At 58.1% G+C, this 24,941-nt stretch overlaps 1 protein-coding gene across 2 annotated transcripts; it reads left to right on the plus strand.

Annotated features, from left to right (window-relative positions):
- Positions 1-197: 197 nt before the first annotated feature.
- CCDC102A (coiled-coil domain containing 102A) lies at positions 198-21,789 on the plus strand. 2 transcript variants are annotated; one of them, XM_072750157.1, is made up of 9 exons: positions 198-466; positions 8,235-9,003; positions 10,948-11,174; positions 14,340-14,448; positions 16,376-16,492; positions 16,909-17,118; positions 17,414-17,584; positions 18,827-18,930; positions 21,103-21,789. In XM_072750157.1, exons 2-9 carry the CDS (start codon positions 8,383-8,385, stop codon positions 21,230-21,232), a joined length of 1,689 nt encoding a protein of 562 aa, XP_072606258.1. In that variant the 5' UTR covers positions 198-466; positions 8,235-8,382; the 3' UTR covers positions 21,233-21,789. The 2 variants fall into 2 exon arrangements, with proteins under 2 accessions (XP_072606258.1, XP_072606257.1); XM_072750156.1 differs by lacking the exon at positions 198-466 and adding an exon at positions 774-911.
- The last annotated feature ends 3,152 nt before the right edge of the window (positions 21,790-24,941 follow it).

Raw genomic sequence — 24,941 nt, forward strand, 5'->3', positions numbered from 1 at the left:
TCTCTGTGAAGTCTGGGTTGTATTTTTTAGAAGGATTCACCGCCGGGGCGCCTGGCTGGCTCAGCTGGTGGAGCAGGAGACTCTTAATCTCACAGTGCGTGTGCAACCTACTTTAAAAGAAAAGAAAAAAAGGGGGTGGGGGGGTGGGGAGGAATCTTTGCAGTCGCCTTCCAGGCACAGGATATGGTGTGGAAAGGTGTCCGACCCCACGTCCTGCCCAACCCGCAGCCACCTCATTCCCAAGGCAGAGGACGCCGCCGCAGGGCGCACTGGAGCGCCTTCCCCTAACCGCCTGGGGACCGCCAGCGGCACCTGGGGGAAGCCTCCGCCCCGCGGGCCAGGGGCCCACCAGCCTTCCGCACACGCGGGAGGTTACTTCGATGAACCGTTTTGCGGCACGAAGGGGAAACTGAGGCCCGGTGAAGGGCAGAGACTTGCTGCTCCGCGGCTCCTCGGAGGAATGCAGGTAACCGTGAACCCTCGGCCGGCGCGCCCACCCCTGCCGCAGGGCGCCTGGGGCGGCGCGGGCGCTCGGAAACCCGAGGCGGGAGGCCGGACCCCTCGAGGCCCCCAGACCCGGCCTCCAGGCGGGGCCGGGGCCTCCGTCGGGTCCCGCTCGCTCTCCAGCAGGGCCCGCCGCCCGCCCCGCCCCGGCCCGAGCCCGGCCGCTGCCCCCACCGCGGCAGCTCGGCGGGCCCAGGTCACAAGGCGGCCGCCGCCCGCCGGGGCCCACCGCCCGGGTCCCCGCCCCGCCGTCTCCCCCTCCCTCCCCTCCCTTCCCCTCCCCCCGGGAGGGAGGAGACTCGGCGGCCCTCCCTCGGCCCTCCCGGCGGCGGCCGCAGCCAGCCCCGTGCCCGCTCCGCCCAGCCGCGGCGGGTCGGACGTCCGGAGCCCGCGGGTCCCCGGCCGAGGTGAGCGGGGGCGGCAGGGCCGGGGGCGGCGGGCCGCGGCGTCCCGGGGACTCCCCCAGCCCGCGAACCTTCCGCGGGAGGGAAGGGGTTAAGGCGGGGCGTGCTGGAGGAGAGGGGCGCAGCGTCCGCAGCAACCCCCAAACTCCGGGCAGAACTTCCTGGCCCCCTCCCGGGCTCCCGCCACCTCCGCGGCCCCGGACGTCGGGTGCGGAGGGGCCGCGGGGCCGGGAGGGGGAGGGCAGAGCCGCCTTCGGAATGCTGCGGGCCGGGACCCGCCGGGCGGGGGCGCGGGCGGGGGCGGAATTGGGAACTCCCCCGGGACCCAACGTGGTCACCATGGCGAGCGTGGGACGGACGGGCGCCCGAGCCAATCGGAGTGCGGCGCCGCCGCCTCGGCCCGCGGCGGCCGCCAATGGGGGCCCTGCGGCGGGGTGGGCGGGACCGCGCCGCGCGGGGCCCGGAGCCCCCTCTGCCCCCGCCAGCCGCTAGAGGGAGCGGGGCGGCCGGGCCCGGCCCCGGCGGGTGGGGAGGCGGCGAGGAAGGGAGGGCCGGACGCGACTCTCGGCGTGGGAGGGCAGAAAGCGAATTTCTGGAAGGAGCCTGGGCCGCCACGAGCGGCGGATCCGTGCGAGGAGGATGCAGTGGGCTGGAGCTGCCTCGGCGTTCCGACGGCGCCCGTGGAGGAGAGCTGGCCAGCCCATCTCCCCGGGCTCCTGTTTCCGCATCTTAAGTGTGGGCTGTACAGACAGGGCGGTCGGGTTGGTTCCAGTTGGTTCGGGTTGGCACAGGGTCTGCCCACTTGCTGGACGGAGCTTTTAGGGAGCTTGTTAGTGCCTCTCCCCCATGGTACAGGCAAGCAAACAGGCCCAGAAGGCGCAGGCAGAAAGGCGCAGACATCCCACCGCGTATCAGTGGCAGAGCCGGGACGGGGCGGGTGGCATGTCCGCATGTCCGCCCTACCTGGGCGAATAGTCCAAGGGGTCGCTGAGAGGCGGCCGCTGGCCCGCAGGCAGGCCGGCCCCCGCGCACCGCCCTCAGCCTCTCCCATACCAGCTGTGCCTGAGGCCTGAGGCCTCCATCCGCAATCATGCCCCTCAGGTAGACATAACCCTGGCGGGGAGGCATCCGATCCCAGCACTCCAGCCCCACCTTGCTGCCGGTCCTCTGTGTGGAGGTGGACAAGTACCTGCTCCTCTGGGCGTTGGCCCATTGGAAAGAAAGGGGTTCTAAATGTGGCCTAGGACATCTTTGTGGCTCCTCAGCCTGAGATGGAGATACCTGGGACAGGCCAGAGGTGCCTACCCCGAGGCTCACTCAGGTCTATCCTGAAGGCCCTCCTTACCTCCCTCCCTTCTCTCAGTCCTCTACTGGTGATCCAGTGGCTGGAGCCCAGGCAGCAGGTCCGAGGGACAGGTGCCCACAGTCTGTGGGCTGACCAGCCTTGAACCCTGCACTTATCCAATCAGGCTGTCCTCTGCGGTTTCCTGCTGGGCTCTGCTCCCTTCCCACAGCCAGGCCTGTGGCCATGGGCAGCTCCAGAGCGCCACCTGAAATGTTCTGGAAGGACAGAGTGGAGCTCTGAGCTTGAGGGCAGAGGTGGGCCACTGGGCAGTGCCCAAACCCCTCAGCTGGCCCCTGTCCAGGCTTCAGCATTGCTCACTTCTTTCGCTGGATATTGAGACTCATCTAAATGTGCCAAGGACAAAACACAAAGTTGTCCTCCTGTGGGCCGCTGAGGTAAGAGGCCTAATCCCTGACCTGGCCATGTAATGACTTCTGACTTTGACCTTGGCCACAGTTTCAGATACCTGCCTGGTTTGAAACCTGGCGCCAAAATGACTCCTTATCCTTAGGATAGTTCAACCCTCTTTCTCCACAAGGGGACCCCTAACTGTCCATCTTCTGTCCATCAGCCTAGAAAGCATTTATGCGCATGCTGGGCCAGAGAGACCAAGATTTCCTCGTGACATTGCTGAAGAACAGGGAGGTGGCAGTGCTTTGGGAACACTAACATATTCTGTGTGAGGCCAGAGAAGGCTTCCCAGAGGAGGGTCTTGAAGGATGTGTAAGAGTTTGCTGATGGAGAAAGGAGGGGAGACCATCTACACAGTTCCACAAGCAGCAGGAACCTCCCACTGGTCACTTTTCTGTGGACAAGGTGGATGAGGGCCTGGCCTGAAGCAAGTACGATATCAAAACATTTTAGTTCCTGCCCTAGAGTGAGCCCACAGCTGCCTGGGGCAATGAAGACAGCTATGGGGCTGGGGTCCAGGAGCTCTGAGTCCCACTAGGAGGGACTATCCCACTCAGGGGATTCAAGGTCACGGTTTTAGCTCTCTGCTGGTTACCCCACCAGCCAACTTTAAGCAAATCCTGTATCCAAGGGATCCCTGGGTGGCTCAGCAGTTTAGCGCCTGCCTTTGGATCGGGTCATGATCCTGGGGTCCCGGGATCGAGTCCCACATTGGGGTCCCTGCATGGAGCCTGCTCCCTCTGCCTGTGTCTCTCCCTGTCTTTCTCTCTCTCTCTGTATCCCTCATGAATAAATAAATAAAATCTTTAAAAAAAAATCCTGTATCCAAGACGCTGTGGGTGGCACAAGTGTCCTGTCTGGGTTGGGGAAGCATGCCCTGTGAAAGAAGAGGGCATCTGGCCAGATGTGGCTGTGACAGTTTGTAGGGCTGTGCTCCCTAGGGAGCACTTGGGGCCGAGGAGATCAAGGCATTTCCTGGAAGTGGGGGAACTGAGCCTGCAGGAGGAGTGAGGTTTTTTAGAGTCAGGTAGGGGGAACAGCCTGAGCAGAAACCCTGAGGATTAGTGCAGGAATAGACCCGTCTGGCTGGTAGGAGGCAGAAGGGAGGGTGGGCTGGGGCAGGCTCTCTGGGGCCTGTAGTGGCTGGTCCCTCCCCGACCTGCTCTTTGGGGGGAGGGGGGTGACACCCTTGGGGAATCAGGAGGCCACCCCACACACAGAAAACACACACCCTATGGGAGGAAGTCACTGAGCTTGGTGGGGAGGGGCCAGGCAGGACAGGGCAGCCAGAGCCTGTCTCTGTAACTGTGAGCTGAGCTTCTGTGTTACATGACTCTCACTGAGTGTGGCCGTTACTAGGGCTGTGTGTGTGTGTGTGTGTGTGTGTGTCCCTGAGGCTGTGTTATGTGAGTGGGGTGGGAGCAGGGGTGAGGGGAGGCGTTGCTAGGCAGGGTCTGGCTGCCCTGAGTCCACACAGAGTGCAGGATTCCCAGTATGCTGGGGGAGCGTGCTTCTAGAGAAAACCAACCTTGGACATCCACCGCTTCCCACATGTGTGCACACACAGCCTCCAGGGGACCCTGGGCTTGCAAGAGGAAAGGCAGGAGGACTGTTCAGAGCTCCTCTTTCCCCCTTGTTCCCCTTCCTCCTCCCTCAGCCCCCAGGAGGGACTGGGCCAGGCTGCTGAGAAGGGCAACAGGAGCTGAGTCTGGAGCCCACCCCTGCCTTTAGCATGGGCGCCTGGAAGCCATTAGGGGCCTGGGTGGCGCCGGCCCTGCCCCTGCGTGACAGGCTGGAGATTCCTGGAAGGAGCCCGCCCCCATCCCGCCGAGCACCATGCCAGGCCTGGAGGCTTCCAGAGGCAGAGAGGATATGGCATCGGGCCCCCTCCCTGCCACCCTCTCAGTTTAGGGGCAGCCAGGAAGGCCCAGAGGACAGAGCCTGGAGGACCCTCCCACCAGTCCCCATGACCAGCACAGCTGTGGTGGGCGCCAGGCTAGCACTGGGATTTCCTGGCTCCTCCCCTCCCCCTCAGGCTCTCACATTGTTTTTCTTTTCCAAGACCTTCTCATGGAGCTGGGCCAGGAAAATGGGGAGAGGAGTGTGAGTGCCTGTATGTGTGTCTGTGTGTGGCCAAGTTCATCTCAGGGATGAGTATCTGCAGTCTCTCTGTGTGTATCCATCTGTCTGTTGGCATGTGTCTGTCGTCGGGCACATCTGTGACTTTGTATCTCCAGGTGAGCACCTCTGTGCATCCATATAGCTGTATGTGCATATAGGTCCATCTCCGAGGATACGTGTGTCTCCTCATGTCTTCATATCTGTGTGTATGTGTGTGGGATTACCTGTGTGTCTGCCGGGTGTGCAGAGATGTCTGAATGCAGATGGCATCTGAGCCTGCCACCTCACTGCACAGACGGGGAGACTGAGTCAGAAGGCATGCAGCCTGCCAGCAAGTTAGTGGCATACAGGGAGCTAGAACCTAGATCTGTGTGGCCGTGTCTGGGTCTGTAACTTTGTCTGTGCAAGTGTTATTGGCATTGAGACATACACGTTTGTATGTATGAAAACTATGGGTGGTGACAAAGTATCACCAAATACTCAAGTGTCCCCCACTTGAACTAGTAAAATGCAAATTCCCAGCCCCATGCCTACTGACCAGGAGTCTTGTAGGGGAGAGGGGGAGGGAGGGCCCAGGAACTGCATTTTAAGCAAGTGTCAAAGTGAATCTGAAGGATCCCTTCCTTAATCAAGCTCACTGGTCTACCTCACCGCCATCCCCATTCTACAGGTGAAGAAACTGAGGCCCAAAAGGGGGCAGTGGCTTACATGAGGTTGGTGACAGAGCTGCGCCTAGAACTGATGCCTGGTGGAGATAGACAGTTAACAAACAGCAAACAGACTAGAGAAATACAGTAGGATCACTGGGCAGCACCGAGATGCTAACAGTCGTGGACTTAAACTGATGCCAGGTCCACGTGGTGGTAAAAGCTGCCATGCCTGCTCAGATAGGTGATGGCAAGACAGGCAGAGCAGTGGAGGTGCCCTGGGCTGGCATTGTCCAGAGGGAACAGGACAGAAGAGGGTCCTGGGTCACTGAAGGCATTGGCCGGGAAAGATTAGGGTCATGGAGTGGGAACTGGGCAAGGGGACAGGGGCTGGGGTGGGCAGCTTGGACAGTGAACAAATGGTGGGATCAGGTGGCCGTAGCTGCTCTTGGGATTGAAGAGTTTTTGGAGTTGGACTCCTAGAGGGAGTGAACGTGGACTTGACGATAGAGAGGGGTCACAGCTGTTGCCAACAACAAAGAGTGTGGCCTCTGACATGGTCAGGTTTGCATTTTTAAAAACTCACTCTGGCTGCTGCTGTTCAGAACAGATTTGAAGAAGGCACAGCTTGCCGGGGGACAGGGCAGGGAGGCGGTGGCTGGGGTCGCCCAGGTGGGAGGTGGTGTGGTGGCCTGGACAGCTTAGTGGCAGCATGGCTGGGAGGTGGATAGCTCCTTGTGATGTGTGGCAGACAGACCCACAAGACTTGGAGGTGGCAGGGTGCAGGGGGAAAGCAGATTCCAGAACATCCTCCAGAGCATGAAAGGGCTCTTCTCCCAGAGGGGGCATCCAGAAGGAGGAGCTGGTTGTGGAGGGAATAGAGAAGATGAGTTCCAGTTTGACCAGTCTGAGTCTGAGTTATCTGACGGGCAGCCAAATAGAGATGAAGGGTGAGGGGTGGCAGCCTGGCTGGAAAGAGAAATTTGGGGTTGTTAGGACATGGTGCGGTGGCTCAGGGGAGGGCAGCGAGAGAAAACGGGGCCCAATACTAGATGACACCAGCACTCAACAGTGAGCCCAGATTGCCACAGGAAGGCTGGTGGGAACAGCTGGAGAGTAGGAGAAAGACCAGAGAGCATGGTAGCCCGGGGAAGAGACTGATGCAGGGAAGCAGGAGGGACTGACGGTGCCCACAGCTAGAGAGGGCACCCTGGCGGGGGCTGAGACTTGCCTCATGGGCAGCATGGCTGGACGCCAGCCTGCTGTGGCCTGGAGAGAAAGCAAGGGAGACCAAAAGGGTACATGGGCCTCGAAAAGAAGGAGAGAGGAAGCAGGGAGGGAGAAGATCATGCCAGAAGGGACTCAGGCAGGGGTGAGGCCCCCTGAAGAGGGCATCCATGTCAGGGATGGGAAACACTTTGACCCAAAGAGGGAGAGCCCTTCCATCTTCTTAGGGGCAGAGAGGAGGAGGCCATGGGCCTGGGGGCAGGACCCGGAGGGCGTGCCAATCTGACAGCTTCCCATTTCACTGTGAACTATAACATTAGGTCGCCTGCTGAGAGTGAGGGGTTAGAGGTGAGAGGAGGGTGGAAAGGGGACAGAGATAGTAAGCCAGGCATGCTGGAGCAGCCGGCGCTGAGGCACTTTGCTCTGATGCTGGGAGCCCTACCAGCGACGCACTGCAGAGGAAGAGCTGGTCGTTGGGGCAGAGTCTTGGGATTGGGGATGAGAATTTGTGGGACAGGCTCAGCTCAATGGGGAAGGGAGAGTGTGACATCCCAAGGGGCTGCTGGTGGTGGTGGTCCACGCAAGACCACAGTGGAGGGAGAGGGGGACAGAGAGGAGGAGGACCTGTGACTCACTTTCCTTTAAAGTGATGTGGCTGATGAATAGCAGAGCCCAGCGATGGGACCCCTGACCACACTGCACACCCACTGGTCCCCACCCCTGCCATCTAGACACTGGCGTGTTCCCATCAGAACACCAGAGCACACGTTGCTTTCACCATACTCTTACCAGTGTTTGCATTTGGGCTCCTAGATACCGCATCTGGAATCACATCTGGGCTTGAACCTTTCCGAGCCTCCTCTTTCCTCTGGGGTAAATGGCAGTCTCTTCCTTGAGTCTATTGAGAGGAATAAATGAGATAGTCCACATAAGGCCATGGGCGTGGCACCTGGCCTGTAGTTGGCCCTCTACAAATGTCATCGTCATTGTCATCATATGCTGGGACAGAAACAGTGGCCAAGAGCCAGCCCTGCACTCAGCAAACCCACAGCCTGGGGTGAGGATGGGGAGCAGGCAGGGAAACGGATAAATGGTAGGTGAGGTTGGTCACACTACTAATGGAGGCACAGGCGTGGCTGGCCACCTGGCTTCAGGTGGTCCCGGAGGACTTCTAGGAGGAGTGGTGTCTCATAAATTTTAAGGATGAGAAGAGTTAGCTCAGCGCAGAAAGAGGCAGGGAGGGCACTCCTGGGAGTAATGTCAGTGTGCAAGCATGCGGCACGTGGGGTGGAGATGGGGGAGCCATTCACTCGGTGAAATGCGACTTAAAAGTCAAGGACAGCAGCAGATCAAGGTTTTGATGGGCTGCCTTGGCCGCAGGATGAAGGGACTGGAGGGGGTGTCTGGAAGCCGGGCAGGAAGCGGCCACAGCCCTTGCCCACCACCACGCCTCCCTGGGGCCTTCCCTGGAGCAAACCGAGCTCTTCCCGCTGCGCCTTTCGCCCTCCCCTGGCTGAGCTCACGGGTATGGACAGATGGGGGCCACGACCTGCTAACGGCTGCGTTCTCCGACAGGTCCGAGGAGGAGGCGTCCGGCCCCGGCGGCGGCCGGGAGAGCGGTGGGGAGCGGCGGGGAGCGGCCGTCATGCACGCCCGGCCGCCCCCGCGCCGCCGCTGAGCCCGCCCCGAGGGGGACCCCGGGGCCCGCCCGGCCGGCCGCACCATGAGCCACGGGCCCAGCCCCCGGCTGGCCGAGTCTCCGCAGCTGTCCAAGGGCAGCCTGCTGACCATCCTGGGCAGCCCGTCGCCCGAGCGCGGCGGCCCCGCCGACTCGCTGCCGCCCACGCCGCCCAGCGGCACGCCCTCGCCGGGGCCGCCGCCCGCGCTGCCGCTGCCGCTGCCGCTGCCGCTGCCGCCGCCGCCCGCGCTGCTGGCCGACGGGGACTGGGAGAGCCGCGAGGAGCTGCGGCTGCGGGAGCTGGAGGAGGCGCGCGCGCGCGCGGCGCAGATGGAGAAGACCATGCGCTGGTGGTCCGACTGCACGGCCAACTGGCGCGAGAAGTGGAGCAAGGTGCGCGCCGAGCGCAACCGCGCCCGCGAGGAGGTGCGCCAGCTGCGCCAGCGCCTCGACGCGCTCACCAAGGAGCTGGCGGGCGCGCGGCGCGAGCGGCAGGAGGCGCAGGGCGAGTGCGAGGCGCGGGGCCGCGAGCTGGCGCGGCTGCGGGGCGCCCGGGGGGCCGCCGACAGGACGCCCGACGGGCCCGAGCCCGAGCCCGAGCCCGAGCGGGAGCAGGAGCAGGAGCCGGTGCGCGACGTCGGGGCCGAAGCGCCCCCCGGCAGCCAGGTGCGCGGCGCGGGTGGGGCTGGCGAGGAGGCGGGCTCGTGGCAGGGCCTGGGCGCCGGGGCCCGAGGGCGGGGGGCGGGGCCGCCCGGGAGGTTTCACTCTCCTGCGTCGCCTCCGCCCCGCCCCGCCGGGGCTCAGGGCGCCAGTCTCCAGGCGGCGGTGGAGAGGGTGCAGAGGCCTGGGACCTGGTGGTCTCCACTCCTACGCCTAAGCAGCCAACAGAACCCTAGAATCGCCCCTTCGGGACAGCAGCCGATGGGAGCACCTGCCTGGTAGGCATCCGTTAGCCGCAGAACCGAGTCCATTCATTCTTTCAACTTGAATGGGTGGGGAGGTGGTTAGGAGTCAACATTTACAACCGCATCAGTCAAAGCTTGAGAGGTGGAGGTTGTTAGGGTACTAGAAGCACAGAGAAGGTCCCTGAACCAGGCTCTGGGGAGGGGGCTTCACACAAGCTTTCCTAGAAGAGGTCCCATTCAAGCTGATGCGTTGGAGGATGCGGAGGAATTAGCTGGCTTTCTAGGCATGCAAAAGCCCAGAGCCCGGGAATGACAGCTCCCATCATCCTGTGGGCACCTACAGAGAGCACTACCCTGGCATGTGCAGGATCTAATCAATCCAATCACAATCCCAAGAGGTGTTTGCTTTGTGGATGAGCACACTGAGGCACAGAGAGATTAAGTACTAACGTCTCCCACCTGGTGACTGGAGTGCTGGGTAGTTGAACCCAGGTGACCTCCAAAGTCCATGGTAACAGTCAGGATGGCTGGAGCAGGAATGGTGGGTGTGAGGGCAGCGGCCCCTGACTGAGCAGGCCTTCTAAGAGCAGAGTCCAGGCTCAGGTTCCTCCCAGCTCCATCCTCAGACAGTCCAGCTCCTCCAGCTGAGATTCTTGGCTGCCCCTTCCCCTTTTCTCCCCTCCCCTGCCCAGCCCCTGCCACCCCTGCAGGCCAGAGTGGGCACTGCTGCCTCCTGGTGGCTGATGCCTCCAGTACCCCCAGGCCTGCCTGGTGTCTGGAGGTGGCATTTGTTGCTCTTCTTTGGGACAGATGATGACAGCCCCTGTCAGCCAGCCTCACGGTGCTATTCCTGTCCTGTCCTTGCTGTGGTTGAAAGTCACATTCCAGGAGCTAGCAGGTGCAGTGGCAGAGACCTTGGGGTTTTGGTCTGATTTTTTTTCTCCAGCCCAGCCACTTCTGTGTTCTGTGACCCAGAACCAGTCCCTTCTCTTCCTGTTTCCCCATTTGTGAAATAGGGCTTTGAACCAGGTGGCGTTTGAGGCCACCACCCAGACTGTGTCTGAGATACATTAGTAGAACCTCTCTTCACAGGTAGTTCTCAGGGCCACTGTCCCCATCCACACAGGGAAACAGGGCCAGACAGGGAAGGAGCTGGCATAGACTCATCTAGAAAGGTCATGGGGGTAGCCAGGCTGGAGGAACAGAGGCCATGGATGTTTCAGATTTCAGATTTCACCCCAGGTTGCCTTCCTGTGCATCTTTTATGTCACCTACCTCCCAGTACCTTAGCGTTTGCTCCTGAAGAATGGAATCTTAGAGCCAGAATTCCTTTGCGGAAATCTAGTTCCTATCCATTGTAGGAGTCCCTGTTTCTGCATCCATTCACATCAGGTCCCACCATATGCTTGCATACTTCCAGTGACAGGGAGCTTACCACCTTTCCTGGGAAATCTCCTAAGATAACAGGGAACTTTGGTGGCTGACTCTGTATGCAGTTCCAGGAGGTGAAAGAGAGAGGCCCAGTAGAGGGGATGGAGAGGCAGGCTCCAAAAGAGGAAATTGGGGCCCACAAGGCCTGTGTGACTTGCCCAAGGTCACCCACCAAGCTGATCGCAGACCCAGGACCTAGGAAAGTTCATGAAGTCGGCAATGGGGGGTGAGGGCTCAGCAGCCACCGGTCCATCCTCCACCTTGGTCTCTACAGGAGCTGGAGCTAGTGGAGAGCCTGCTGAAGAGCAGACCAGAGGAGCCTGATGGCTGCTGGGAGGCACGAAGCATGGGGGCTGGGGTCCCACGGAGCAGCTCAGGCCGCCAGGAGCGCAACCGGCTACCCTGGGAAGACACAGCCACCATTGAGGAGGATACATCCAAGTTGACTGCCCTGCGGCTGCGGTTGGATGAGTCCCAGAAGGTGCTGCTCAAGGAGCGAGAGTGAGTTCCAGGAGGGAAACAGGGCCTGGGGGGAGGGGGGCACACCAAGGTATCATCAGCATCACAGGATGAAAGTCCTTGTCATGGAACATGAGACTTGCTGAAGGTGAAGGGCACTATTTAGGCTTGGAATTTTGGAGCAATGTACTGTAACTGGAGCACCCAGTGCAAGTTTTGTGTTGTTAATTTAAATAATATGTATCGTGCATTTGTTCTGGGTCAGACCTGGAATCAGCAGTGAGGATATGGCTATAATTGAACCCAAGCCTTCCCCACCCCACCCCACCCCCCCGCCTCATGGAGCTTCTGTCCTAGTGGGGAGAGAGTGTCATGGGCAAAGGTAAAAGCAGGGAAGGGAGGGTCAAGGAGGCTGAAGGGTTGCAGATGGGAATTCGGGTTTGGACTTGTTGAATTTGAGATGACAGGGAGGCAGCTGGGGGCACATGAATGAGTCTGGACTTCATGAGGGAGATCTGGGCTGGAGGTAAAAACGCAGGAGTCAGCAGTGAATAGGTGATTTCAAAAGCTGTGAGCTGGGTGAGGGAGGTCAGAGGATGCAGCCCTGGAGTCAGCCAGAGTTTAGAGATCAGAGAAAGAGCCAAGCGGCAGAGGAAACAGGAGAAGGGAGTCTGGGAAGGGTCAGGGAAACCAGGCGCACTGTGTTCATAGAGAAGGGAGTGAGCAACTGATCAAGGAAGAAGAGGGCCAAGCACTGACCAGCAGATTTAGAATATGGAGGTCACCAGTGACCTTGATCAAGGGACAGGCCTGATTATAATGAACATTTTGTAACACCCCCTTTTCTGTCCAGAAATTAAACGCATGGATAGTATGAAGACAGAGATCGGGAGATGCCTATCTGGCTCAGGCAGTGGAGGAAGCAACTCTTTTTTTTTTTTCTAATTTTTTTTAATTATTTTTTTATTTATGATAGTCACACAGAGAGAGAGAGAGAGGCAGAGACATAGGCAGAGGGAGAAGCAGGCTCCATGCACCGGGAGCCTGACGTGGGATTCGATCCCGGGTCTCCAGGATCACACCCTGGGCCAAAGGCAGGCGCTAAACCTCTGCGCCCCCAGGGATCCCAGCAAGCAACTCTTGATATGGGGTTGGGAGCTCAAGCCTCATGTTGGGCAGAGAGCCTACTTTAAAAAAAAAAGGCAAAGATCAGGGGGATGCTTCTGTAAGTCAAAGAACACTAGAGATGGCCCGCAGACTCCCAGAAACAAGAGGACAGGCTCCCTCTCATGGGCCTTAGACAGAACCAACCCTGCAGACCGACCGCTTGAGCTTGGACTTCTAGCCACCAGGACTGCAAGACCATAAATTTCTGTTTAAGCAAGACGGGCAAAAAGCAATCTGTTTCACTAACCCGAAAGATAAAGCAGAAATGAAGGGTGTTTGTTTGTTTTTTAATTTATTTATGATAGTCACACACAGAGAGAGAGAGAGAGAGAGAGAGGCAGAGACAGAGGGAGAAGCAGGCTCCATGCACCGGGAGCCCGACGTGGGTTTCAGTCCCGGGTCTCCAGGATCGCACCCTGGGCCAAAGGCAGGCGCCAAACCGCTGCGCCACCCAGGGATCCCATGAAGGGTGTTTGTAACCAAATATACATAATGTGATGTGGACATGCTCAGGCCCAGCTCCAATAGAGGAAATAACGAAGTGTAGTTGTTCTTTGAACAATGTTGGGGTCAGGGGCACTGACACCCCCCCTCGTGCAGTTGAAAATTTAACTCCCTAAAATTTGATCCCCCCAAAACTTTACTAATAGCCAATTGTTGACCAGAAGCCTTACTGGTAATATAAACAGTCGATCAAAATGTATTGTGTGTATTCTATGTATTATGTGCTGTATTCTTACAAGAAAGGAAGCTAGAGGAAAGAAAACATTTAGAAAAAGAAAAATACGATGCCGTACTATATTTATCAAAATGACCCACGTGTATATGGACCCATGTGGTTGAAACCCACGGTGTCCAAGGGACAGATGTAATCAGAATCTGATGCCTTTCCAAAGAAGGGTGGTGACAATAACCCTCCCAGCAGGTACTCCCAGCATAGTGCGCCCTCAGAGTCAGGCTTTGTATGTATGGGCTCACCTCCCAGGACAGCTACAAAAACCGCAGGTGTAGATTGTGGGGTCGGCCACTCAGATACACCAGTGCCGTCATGGTGGTGACAAGATTTCCTGAGAGGAACAGCCTTTCTGAACAAAGTTCTGAACAAAGCAAAGCCCAACATTCCCTCAGTTTACACACCGATTCTGTTCCTGGGGAAACGCTCTGTTAGTACAAAAGATACTTTCTGTTTATATGTAAATCAGAGTGAAGGTCTAGGCTCAGATGATTTTCACCCCCAGGGATGTCCAACAGGACATGCACATGTTAAATGGGGATGTAAGATAATTCCGGGGTGGGTGGGATGGCCCTTGGCATTCAGTGCAGGACAGAGGCAACCCTCATCCCCGCCCACTGAGTGACCCAGTCATGCCTGATTACCAGAAATGCCTCCTAGAGGGTGGCATTGTCTCCTCTGAGAAGCCCATGTGAGAGGCGTGAAATGTCCAGTTCCCCGAGAGGGAGGGCTGTCAGGAGGCAAGCATGCTGAAGAGTAAGAATAAATATAGCTGTTAGTTGAGCACCTACTGTGTGCCAGGGGCCAGGTCTCATGCTCTTTACCCACAGCATCTCATTCATGCACAGATCAGAGTGCAGAGTGGGGATCATAGGAGACCATCCCCCTAACCCAGTGATAATGACCAGAGGTGACCCCTCCATCCAAGACCCACTGGACCGTGTTTTCCAGTTTTTCTGACCCCAGGACTGTGCCTTACAGGCAACCACAGTACATACAAGAACAGAGGTCATATTTGGCTGTTGAGCCTGAGACTCTTGCACAGGGATGACCAATGCCCTGGAGTCCCGGTGACCTGCCCACTTGTGAGTTGGGCATCCGCAATTGTACAGGGGGTCAGAGGGGTGGACAGCTCCAGAAGGAATGCAAAATTGGCATGCCTGCCATAGTATGGGGTGCCAGGGCCTTGAATGCTGAGGCAAAGACTTCGGACACAGACTGTACTGGTGCAGGCTGCACAGGAGGACTCTCAGCAGAGAGCCTTAGTGGGCCCTCCCCATGTCTGTCTCTCCTCTTCCTCTCTCCAGGGATAAATTGACACTGAGCAGGAACATTGAGAAGCTGGAAGGGGAGCTCAGCCAGTGGAAGATCAAGTACGAGGAGCTGAACAAGACCAAGCAGGAAATGCTCAAGCAGGTGAGTCTCAGAAACGGTGGTCTTCCTAGAGGAAGCAGCACCGCACTGTTGAATTTCAGCAATGGGAGAAAGAAGGGAGTTTGGTCATTCCCTGTCAAACGCTGGCCATGCGCCACATGCTGTCCTGAGTGCTCGAGCAGGCTGTGTCCCTGTCTTCAGAAGCTCACCTTGGGGAGGGAGGGGCTGTGGAGTGGGGCATGGGGATCCCAACAGTAACCAGGCAGGTAAATTCATAAACTACGAAGGAGTCAGACAGGATAAGGGAGCTGGGATGGCAGGTCAAGAATGCCATGTCTAAAAAAATAAGAAAATAAAATGAAATGACAAAGCAGTAAGTAAATAAATAAAAAATGAAAATTAAGGGGAAAACAAAAAGAATGGCCTCTCTCAGAAGGTGACATTTAAGGCAAGACCTAAAGAAGCCATCCTTGAGAGGGATGAGGGAGGTCACCAGGGAACCAGACCTCACTGGACTTCCTCAACCAGGCTGAAGGGGACAAGTCTGGATGGAGGATTCACCGAGTCTAGTGTGTGCTCCCTGTCACTCCTGCCTCGGGGCAGTCAAGGACGCTGGACCCTGAGGTCCCCATTTTGTAAATGACAAAACTGAGGTGCCAGCTGGCAGAGGGCCTGCAGTATGGGGACTCGGCCAGCGGGGCCCCCTGGATGGCTGCCCCTGCCTCCCTTGCAGGCCCCCGTGGCCACCAGGGGGCGCGGCCACCTGGGGAAAGTCTGCAGGACCTGGGACATTTCCAGAAGGTGCAGAGATGCCAGCCCTCAGAGCCTGGAACTGTCCTGGAAGCAACTGACACTGTCTCATGGTAGACTCTCTTAGGGAAGACCCTAAAACGCTCGCCCTCCTCAAGTGACATCTTGGGGGGCAGGGGGGCAGAAATCTGCCTTTTGAGTCTTTTCAAATGATGAACCATTTGCAGAAAAGTGAATAAAGCATGAGTGCTCAGTTTAGCAGATAATTCTAAAGATTCTCCTTTATAACTGGCTTCTTTCCCTCAGTGTCGTGGATTTGGGGCTCATCCCCACCATCACACAGAGTGATAGTTTGTTGGTTTTCTTCATGCGCGGCACATGCGCAGTGCAGGGCCTGCACCGTGCGGCCACCACTGCAGGCGATCCTGATGTGGCCAAGCCCGCACCCACACACAGACGCTGTTCGGATCCACCAGGCGCATTCAGCCAGTTCACAGGGCCACCCAGTGCCAAGGCCACATAGGGATACAAAGGTGGACACACAAACTCTCTGTCCTCCCGAGCTCACATCCTGGTGGGGAATGGGACGGAGAAGAAAGGAGGCACCACTTGTAGTCAGGGAGGGTGAGAGAGGCCTCCCTGAGGAGGGGGCATCTAGGCCAAGGCCCAAGAACTGTGAAAAGTCAACCCTGTAAAAAAAATAATTAAAAAATAAAATAAAAAAATAAAATAAAAATAATCCTGGAAAGAGTACACCGGGTAGAGAAAACCGTATATGCAAAGGCCCAGGGGTAGACAGGAACTCGGTGTGTTTGTGGACTCGAGGCTGGAGCACAGTGAACTAGGGAGAAAGGAGAGATGGGCAAGAGTCCAGCCATATTTGTGAGAGCATAGAAAGGAGTCGAGCCTTATCCTAAGGAACCCAGGGATGGGAATACAATTGGATTTATCTTTTTAAAGAGCTCATTCTGGGCTGCTGTTGTGGAACATGGGGTGACAGGAGCCACGAGTGGACTCTGGGAGGCAGATGGTCATGAGGTAGGAGGAAGTGGCACAAGCAGGCAGATTTAGGCTCTGTCCTGGATACCCAGGGGTGCGTCTGGACTTTACGTCAGGCTCCTTGCTGAGCGCTCCTGCCCCAGCACCCATGACCCTGGAACCGGTTCCAGGCGTGTACCCAGGTGCTTGTCACAGAACTGGGCTATGCTGTGTCCTGCAGCTCAGCATCCTGAAGGAGGCCCACCAGGACGAGCTGGGTCGCATGTCCGAAGACCTGGAGGACGAGCTAGGTGCACGGTCCAGCATGGACAGGAAGATGGCTGAGCTGAGGGGTGAGGTGAGGCCACCGGCAGGACCCGGATGGGCTTGGGGCTGGTGCGGGGTGGTAGGGGGGTGGGGGGCAGGGGTCTTGCCTCCATCAGCCAACCATCCAGAAGAGGGCAAGAACCAGTTCTGTGTGCTGAGGTGAGGGCCAGCCACACCCAGAAGGTGCTCCAGTCTATGGGCGGGCTGCAGGGGACAGTGGGCCTCTCTCCCACATGGGGACCAGGGGACCAGAAGCACCCCCACATCCTGCACACCGTGAAACCAGCCCAGGTTAATTATAGCTGCTGCAGCTGGATCTGCTTCCTGGAGCCAAAAATGGCTCCAGGAGGAAGAGGAGGGGGGGGAGCAGGGGTGGGGGGGAGGCAGCTCAGGCCCTCCTGTGCCCCCTTCCCCCTGGAGCCCTGACCCTGTCCTGCCCTGTGGTAGATGGAGCGGCTGCAGGCAGAGAACGCCGCTGAGTGGGGTCGCCGTGAGCGGCTGGAGACTGAGAAGCTAGGCCTGGAACGGGAGAACAAGAAGCTGCGGGCACAGGTGGGGGACCTGGAGGAGGCACTGGCCCGACGGCGGAGGCAGACGGCCAGCGCACTGGACTGTGACCTGCGGGCCAGCCAGGCCGCACTTTTTGAGAAGAACAAGGTGGGGGAGTGGGTGGAACGGCTGGGGCCGGGCGGGGGGCTGGGGCAGCCCCCACTGCAGCCAGGGCCAAGCACCCACTGTGTGTCCAGCTCCAGCCCACAGGCCGGCTGAGGTAGAGGTGGTGCCGGCCCTGGACCCCGGTGGGCCCCGTGCCCGTGCTCGATGTTCATTCTGGCACGGAACCCACCCAATCGGCCGCACATCTGCAGAGCCCCTGCTGTGTGTAGGCCTCATTCTGGGCGTGGGAGGCACATGGAGAGCCGACAGGTACCCCCTTACACCGTCCTCCCCGCAGGAGCTGGCAGACCTGAAGCACGTGCACGCCAAGCTGAAGAAACAGTTTCAGGAGAAGGTGGCCGAGTTGGCACACGCCAACCGGCGGGTGGAGCAGCACGAGGCAGAAGTGAAGAAGCTGCGGCTACGGGTGGAGGAGCTCAAGAAGGAGCTGGCCCAGGCCGAGGACGAGGTGAGCACCCACTGGGGCCCGAGGGTGGCCTCATGCCTCAGCTGCGGTAGGTGCGGGGCTGCAGGGACCATCCATGTCACTGTGAGCTGGGACCCCAGTGCCCAGAGGGGCCCAGGGGAGGGTGGGGGTGGGGGCGGGGGCGGAGATGGCAGCGTCTGGTGGGTGGTAGATAGTGTGCAAAGAAAAACAGACAGGCAGGGTGGATGAGTAGCTGGATAGATTAGTGGAGGGGTGAGTGGGTGGACATGTCGGTGGTCTGTGTAGCACCTAGATGTGGAAATGGAACAAGAAAGTAACTCCACGGATGGATGAACAGATGGCTGAGAAAATAGAGGGCTGGTAGATGAGGAAGGGAGGGGGAGGGGGATGGATGAAATATAACAATAGATGTCTGATAGGTGACTGGATGGGTGATGGATGGGTAGGTGATTGGATGGGTAGATGGGTGGATAGGGGGGTGACTGGAAGGGTGAATGGATGGGTAGGTAACTGGATGGGTGGATGGGTGGATAGATAGGTGTGTTGGGTAGGTAACTGGATGGATGAGTGGGTGACTAGATGGGTGGATGGGTGGATAGGTGTGTGGATGGGTGAGTGACTGGATGAGTGGGTGGTTGGGTAGGGGGATGGGGAGATAGTGGTTGGATGGATGGGTGGATAGGTGGATGGATAGGTAGGTGACTGGATGAACGACCAATGAGTATATGGATTCATGAGTATATAGATGCACGGAAAAGATAGATGACTGTGGACAGTGGAAAGATGGCTAGATAACTAGGTTGGAACAGCACATAAAAGGATGAATGGACAGAAGGGTGGACAGATGGGATGATAGGTGTGTCTAGGAGAGTAGAAGCAGATAGAATGGGGTGAATGGTTGGCCAAGTAGAATAAGCAGTGGCAAGTGGGTAAGTAGGTGTCTCCATGGGCAGATGTTAGTCCACAGATGAATGGTCAGATGAAAAGACCCATAGGGAGAGAGTGGTAGGTGGGCTGATGGCCGAATCAGTAGCTCAGGGTCTCAGAAGATATGTAGATTTGGAAGGCAAGGGTGGCAGGGATGGCAAGGAGCAAAGGGAAGCTTCTTTGGAGGAGGTGGGCCTTAGGTCTGGGCCTCAAGGGACAGACAGGGATTGCTCTTGGGAAAGGCAAAGGAATGGCAGGAGTGGCTGGTCCTGGGCAGATGACAGGCCAAGCTGACCCAAGGTGACCTTTGTACCCTTGGCCCTGCTCCCCCGCCAGCTGGACGAGGCCCACAACCAGGCACGTAAGCTGCAGCGGTCGCTGGACGAGCAGACAGAGCAGAGCGAGAACCTCCAAGTGCAGCTGGAGCATCTGCAGTCCAGGTGGGCGCACAGCCCTGATTGCAACAGCGGGGATAGGGGCAGGGGCGGAGGGGGGTGGCGTGGCTGCGGGGGCAGGATTCCCAGCCAGGACACAGAAACAGGGCAGGAGACTTCCTCCCGGGTCAAGGTTGACCAGAGGGGAAGGTGGGGAAGGAAGAGACCTGGAATCCCTGGGGCCAGAATCCTGTCCCCTCCAGGCAGGAAGGGCCAGGGCCAGGAAATCAAGGCAGGAAAGTGCAGGAAGTGAGAGCAGCTGAGAGCCCTGCAACCACCTCCTACGTGTGACCTGTGTGACCTGTGACCGGCTAGCAAGCAGGTGGGTGGGTGGTGAGAGGGAAGGAAGGGGAGGCTGGAGAGGTCAGGTCCAAAGAATCTGAGGAGTCAGGGGCAGCAAGAACAAGCAGCCCTCAGGGTCTCCGGGCTGCAGTGAACCCCAAGCCGGCTGGAATCAGAGGGATAGGAGCACAGGGAAGCAGGGAGGAGTCCCAGCCCTCATGGTAGGCCCAACCCATCAGCCGAAGCCTTGGTGAGGAACCAAGGAATGACCGAGGGGTCTCTGGGGGACCCACCCAGCACACTCTTCCTCCCTCCCCTGACCACCCATCCCAATACTCTGTGAGTCGCCCCCTCTCCCTGTACTCTCCCTAGGCCCATAAGGTGACAGAGAGCCAAGTCCAAGGCCCTCCTAAATCCACAAGCACTCCCCACCAGCCAGGGGCGTCAGGACCACTGTGCTATCTCCCTGTGCCAGGCCCTTACTCGCATCCTCTGATTCCACGGGACAGAGCGACGCAGGCTCTGCAGCCAGACTGCCTGGGTGGGTGGGAATCTACACTTACTAGCTTGGAAATGGTCTGTGTGGTCTTGGGCCACTTGCTTAACCTCTCTGTGTCAGTTTAACTGAGCTTATAAAAGCGCCTGGCACATTGTATGTGCAGAGGACCTGTCAGCTGCTGCTGTTGCTACTCCCCTCGTATCCAGGGGAGGCCACTGGGGCCTCTGGTTGGGGGGAAGAGTTGTACTTCTGTTTGGGTCCCACGTTGTACAAGAATCACGCTCCTATGACAGAAGGGAAGTAGAAGATTTTTTTTTCTAGAAAGCTGACAGATAAGGAAACTAAGGCCTCAGAGGGTGTTTCTCTGGCCACACAGCTGGCAGGTGGTCCAGCCAGATAGCACCTCCCCAACCCCACCCCCCAGCCATCAGTGCCCGGATTTACGGAGCACATACTATATGCTGCCATGTGCTGAGTGGGGCTAGGAATATAGACCTGACAGCTGTGTGACGTGGCCAGCCTAGCCTCAGTTTCCCCATCTGCCTGGGGTGATGTCCATAAAATGTTGCATGGGGGCCAGGCTGCCCACTCTGCACCCCCACCCAGTCATACCCCCTCAGAGGCCCCAAGCCCCGGGCTTTACCACAGCGTTGGCCACGTTGTTCCGAAGGAGGCAGGCAGCTGTATGTACCCAGCCTCTCCAGCGCTTCCAACGGGGAGGGCAGGGCTGCCCAGGACCGCTGCTTCGTTTTATTTTCCAACTTTTTGTGCTTTAATGTTCCGGGGACAGCTCACTAAATCACAGCCCCGTAATGGAGGCCCCCGCCTGGCCCCCTCCCTGCCGTGTTAATAATTCATGCCTTCCAGTAAGATGGAGCCAAGGCGGCCACTCTGCTGGGGGATGGGCATTTCCTCCACCAGCCCTCATAAACTTTGGCTTTAGGAATTCAGTGTGGGGAAGAACTAGGGTGGAGCACTTTTTCACTGTCATTGGGGATCTAGGGGACTCAGACCCACCACCCCCAAACTCTCTCCCCTCGTGGCATAGGTTAAAATCCTAGCAGTGCGACCCTTAGTGTCTGCTTTGACTCTCTGGCCCGGGCCCACTGCAGAGCCCAGCCTCTCTCCCTGTGGTCTAGGGGACTGGGCAAATTACCTGACTGCTCTGTGCCTCAGTTTCCTCGTCTGTAAAACAAGGGTGACAGTAGCACCTCCCTCACCTCAGCGGCTTCTAGGAGGATGCTGTGACATGGGATACTGGAGGGAGAAGGCCCCAGCTGGTGCCTGGCAGCAGGGAAGTGCTAGGGAAGGCTCAGTCACTTGCAGTGGTCCCCCCACCCCCTGTGACAGACTGCCCCCAACCCTCCTGTCCCCCCTCCTGCCTCCTGGCTCCACAGGCTCCGCAGGCAGCAGCAGAACGCACCCCTCTTTGGGAAGATCCGAAGTGCTCGCTTCGGCACCGAGGAGGCTGGGGACGGAGCCAGTGACCTGGATGAAGACGAGGACCTGCAGATCCAAGTGGCCTAGAGCTGCCAGGGCCAGACAGGACCAGCCTGTGACCACAGGCCCCTTGGTGTCCGGGCCAACCGGCCACTCCAGCCGAGGCAGCTGCCATGCTCCCTGCCATGGCTGTCTTCCTCCTCTCCCAGGGTGGGCGCCAATGATCCTGCCCTGGCAACACCCCGTGGAAAGGAAGCCGTGGCCTGTGTTTTATACATGTACATTTGTGCGCGGGGTCCTTGGACCCATTTGGTCTTATAAACACGGGACCACTCCAAGGCCCCGTCTCAGCACCCTGATCCACCTAGGACCTTCATGCAGGGGTGAGGGGGATGTCAAAGGGGGCCATTGGGGCCTTGACCCAGGCTCCCTCTCTGAACCTTGGTGTCAGGGGGAGCTGTTTACAGTACAATGTGATAAACCCAGTCTTTTGTAATAAATGGAGTTTGGGTTCTTAGGGCAGAGTCCTGAGAGTGTGGCAGATGTGGGCAGGTGATGTAGGGGCGGCATGAGCTTGCATCTAGCACCCAACCTGAGCTCAGGAACGTCAAGTGACTTAATAAATGAACAAATGTGAGAAACAATGAATGGATGAACACCTGAGCTGCTCAGTGTGAGTGGAAGGAAAAGGTATGGTGTATGTCTAATCTGGAGGAGAGGAGGCAACGATCCTGCACCGGATGGATTCAGATCTCTGCTTCTGCCCCTCATTGGCTGTGCACCCATGGCGAAGTGACTTGATCTCTCTCAGCCTCCGTTTCCCCATCTATAAGTTAGGCGCCTCATACAGCTCTCATGAGAATAGGATGAGTTCATCTGGAACAGGGAAGGTTAGTTGTTACTGAAATACTTGAAGGTATGCCCCAGAGAGGAGGAATTTGCCAGCTGGGCTCTGCCACAGGGATGAAGTTTAGGCGACCAAAAGTAGGTATAAGCAACAATAAATAATAAGTTCTTTTATCTTTCCCCCAGCCCTGTTCTAGGTAATGAAATTGCAGGTAGTTTTAATTTTTGATGCTTAATTTCTAAACCCTCTTTAACCAGCAGATTTATATTAAATCCAGGGGAAACTGTTATTCAGAACACAATCGCACACATCATTGAATCTGCCAGTTGAGATGGCATGGAGACACCTGCCTTTAATGAGATGCTTTAGAGGAATCCTCGGCAGCAGGCCTGCTTTCGGCAGAAAGAGGCTGTGTCAGCATTATTTTAGTGGGCAGAAGGGGCGAGTTGCCTGTGCTCAAGTGGTGTGCAAGGAGCATCTGAGGCGCTGAGCAGGGGCCTGGCACCATAAAGGAGTTCAATTCAATTAGAAAAGGGGCTCTTTGCCTGCAGAGGGGAGCTACCTACAGTGGGTTTCTTTCTTGTGACCGTCTGAGGGGCCCCTAAGGATACAGTGCTGGGACCCAGATGGTGCCAGAGCCCACCTAGTGATATATATGGGCACCCGACATTTCCCGTGTTGCCACACCTGACCAAGTGATGCTGGTGAAGTGGGGTTTGCTATCCTGGCAGAGAGACCCCAGGTTCCCTCCTGGGCTCTGAGGGGAAAGGAGGGAGTAGGCAAGACCCCGCTGTGGGGAGCCACCCGCCATGGGTCTTTCCTCACGAGCCAGGGCCCCCGACCAAAAGGCTGTGGGAAGAGGACCATTCCTGCCAGTCGTCTTTCTGTTTTCTCTCCCAAACAGGATGTGGGCCCCAGAAGAGGCTGAAATACTGCCCTTTGACCCCCAGGAGCCAGGCCCTCACTGACGACAGCCCTGGGAGCCACCTCCCCAGGCCGCAGGCGGACCTGCCATTCCCAGACACAGAGCAGATCCGCAGGCACAGCGGGCTCCCCCAGACTCCCTGGCACCTCTGCCGAGAGTGTTGAGCAGGGGCCCCATTCCGGGCCCTGTCTGCGGGCGGGGCCGCTCCTGAGAATGTCAGCCAGGGGAGGGTCTGGCTTCCCACTTCATTGTCCAAGGGAAAACCAAAGTCTCCGGAGGGCAGAGACAGCCACAGACCACAGGGCTGGAAGATTCTCCAGGCTCTTTCGTCCCGTTGTTCTTGGTGGCAGCATCTGCCAACAGAAGCGTCAGCTTTGGCTCCCGTGATGCTTTAAAAACTGTATTAAATGCATGGCTAATATTAGTAATGGGTGTTTCGCAGAAAAATGCAGGTTTCCTTCTTGTGAGGCATCAGCTCGTCAGACCACACTGGGTTCACCGTCCCGCGTGGCCGTGGCCGCTGGGTGGAGAGGCGGGCGCCGCCCGCAGCCTTGCTCAGCACGCACCTCAACTGTGTTACTGCCTGGCCCCCCAGGCCGTGTGAGGGTTCTTCCTCTGGCCTGATCCGGTCAGCCAGGCAAGGGAGCTGTGACTGGAGAAGGGAAGACTCTGGTCAAAGTCAGTGCGAGTTCTAGCGGGCCGAGTACGTGTGTCAGGCGTGGGCCCAGAACTCCCCGCAGGGGCGACTGCAGAAGACGAAGCCACACGATGTGTTTCACACCCGTTGAGGCCAGTGCTACCACGTCTTCCCACTTTTGACCAAGGATGCAAAGCCTCAGAGAGATCAAGTACCATCCCAAGGCCACACAGCTCATTGGTGGGGATGTTGGCACTCCAGGTCAGATGGCTCTGAGGCCTGAGCTCCTGCTTGTGGCCTCTACCCCAACCCCTCCAAGGCAAGGCCCTACGTAGTACAGCCCCTGCCCTCCCCTGCAGCCCCACCACCCTCCATGTCCCGGAAGACCCTGCAGCTCCAACTACACTGAACTTCCTACTGCCACCAGAACTGCCCCTCCCCCATCAAAGCACCTCAGCCCCTCAAAGGTCAGCCTACTTGGCTCATTGGAGTGGTAGTGGGCTGTGCATTTACTTCTCCCATCCCACCAGCTGCTCCTGGAGGCCAGAGAATCCTGCCAGCAGCCAGCAAGGTAGCCTGGGCTTAGTGAGCATCTTTGAAAGAGGGAAGGGGGAGGGGAGAGAACAGGAGGGAAGGGGAGGGAAGGAGAGAAGATGGATGGCATGGTAGAAGGCTGAAGCCAGAACCACCACCCTCCCCCCAACTCCAACCCCACTGCAGGGCCTGCAGGACCAGTCCCGGATGGGTCTTTCTGCAGCTCAGATAAGAAGTCTCCCAGGGCAGATGGTCGAATACCCAAATCAGCAGCAGCCCAGGGGCAGCGGTGCCAGGGCCTCTCTTCCCAGGCCTGGAGTGCCCAGACAGGCTAGGGAACTGGCTGGGCCAGACTGCCCCACCCAGCCCCTCCTACCCCTGCAGGGACAGGCTGGGGGCCCTGGAGTCAGCCCTCTGAAGGCTTGGCTCCCCTCGCTCTACAGCAGAGGTCACGCTGCCAACCTGACCCTCCAGGGCAGCCCTGCAGGGTGGCCTGCATGGAAATCTGTGACCTCCCCTCCCTGTACCACAGGCTTCCAGATAAGACGTATCTAGCCCCGCTCTTTGGGATGGGGTGGGGGTGCTGTGTCTTCTGGCAAGCTCCTGTCCCTCTCTGGGCTTTCATCTCCCAGTCTGTAAAATGAGGACAATAGCAACTGAGTCGTCCAAACCCACATCCTATAATACGACTTTATTGTTATTTTTCTGGCTTTGCCTATGTTCTGCATTCCCTCCCCAGAACCCAGTGTCCTGTCTGCCTGGGGCCTGCCAGCCATCCTGAGCACCCTTCTGGGGCAGTGGGTGAAACATTGGAGGCAGAGACAGCACCCACCAAATAGCTGCAGCTCTCGCT

Source organism: Vulpes vulpes, chromosome 2 (assembly GCF_048418805.1).
Source record: "Vulpes vulpes isolate BD-2025 chromosome 2, VulVul3, whole genome shotgun sequence".
Taxonomy (NCBI): domain Eukaryota; kingdom Metazoa; phylum Chordata; class Mammalia; order Carnivora; family Canidae; genus Vulpes; species Vulpes vulpes.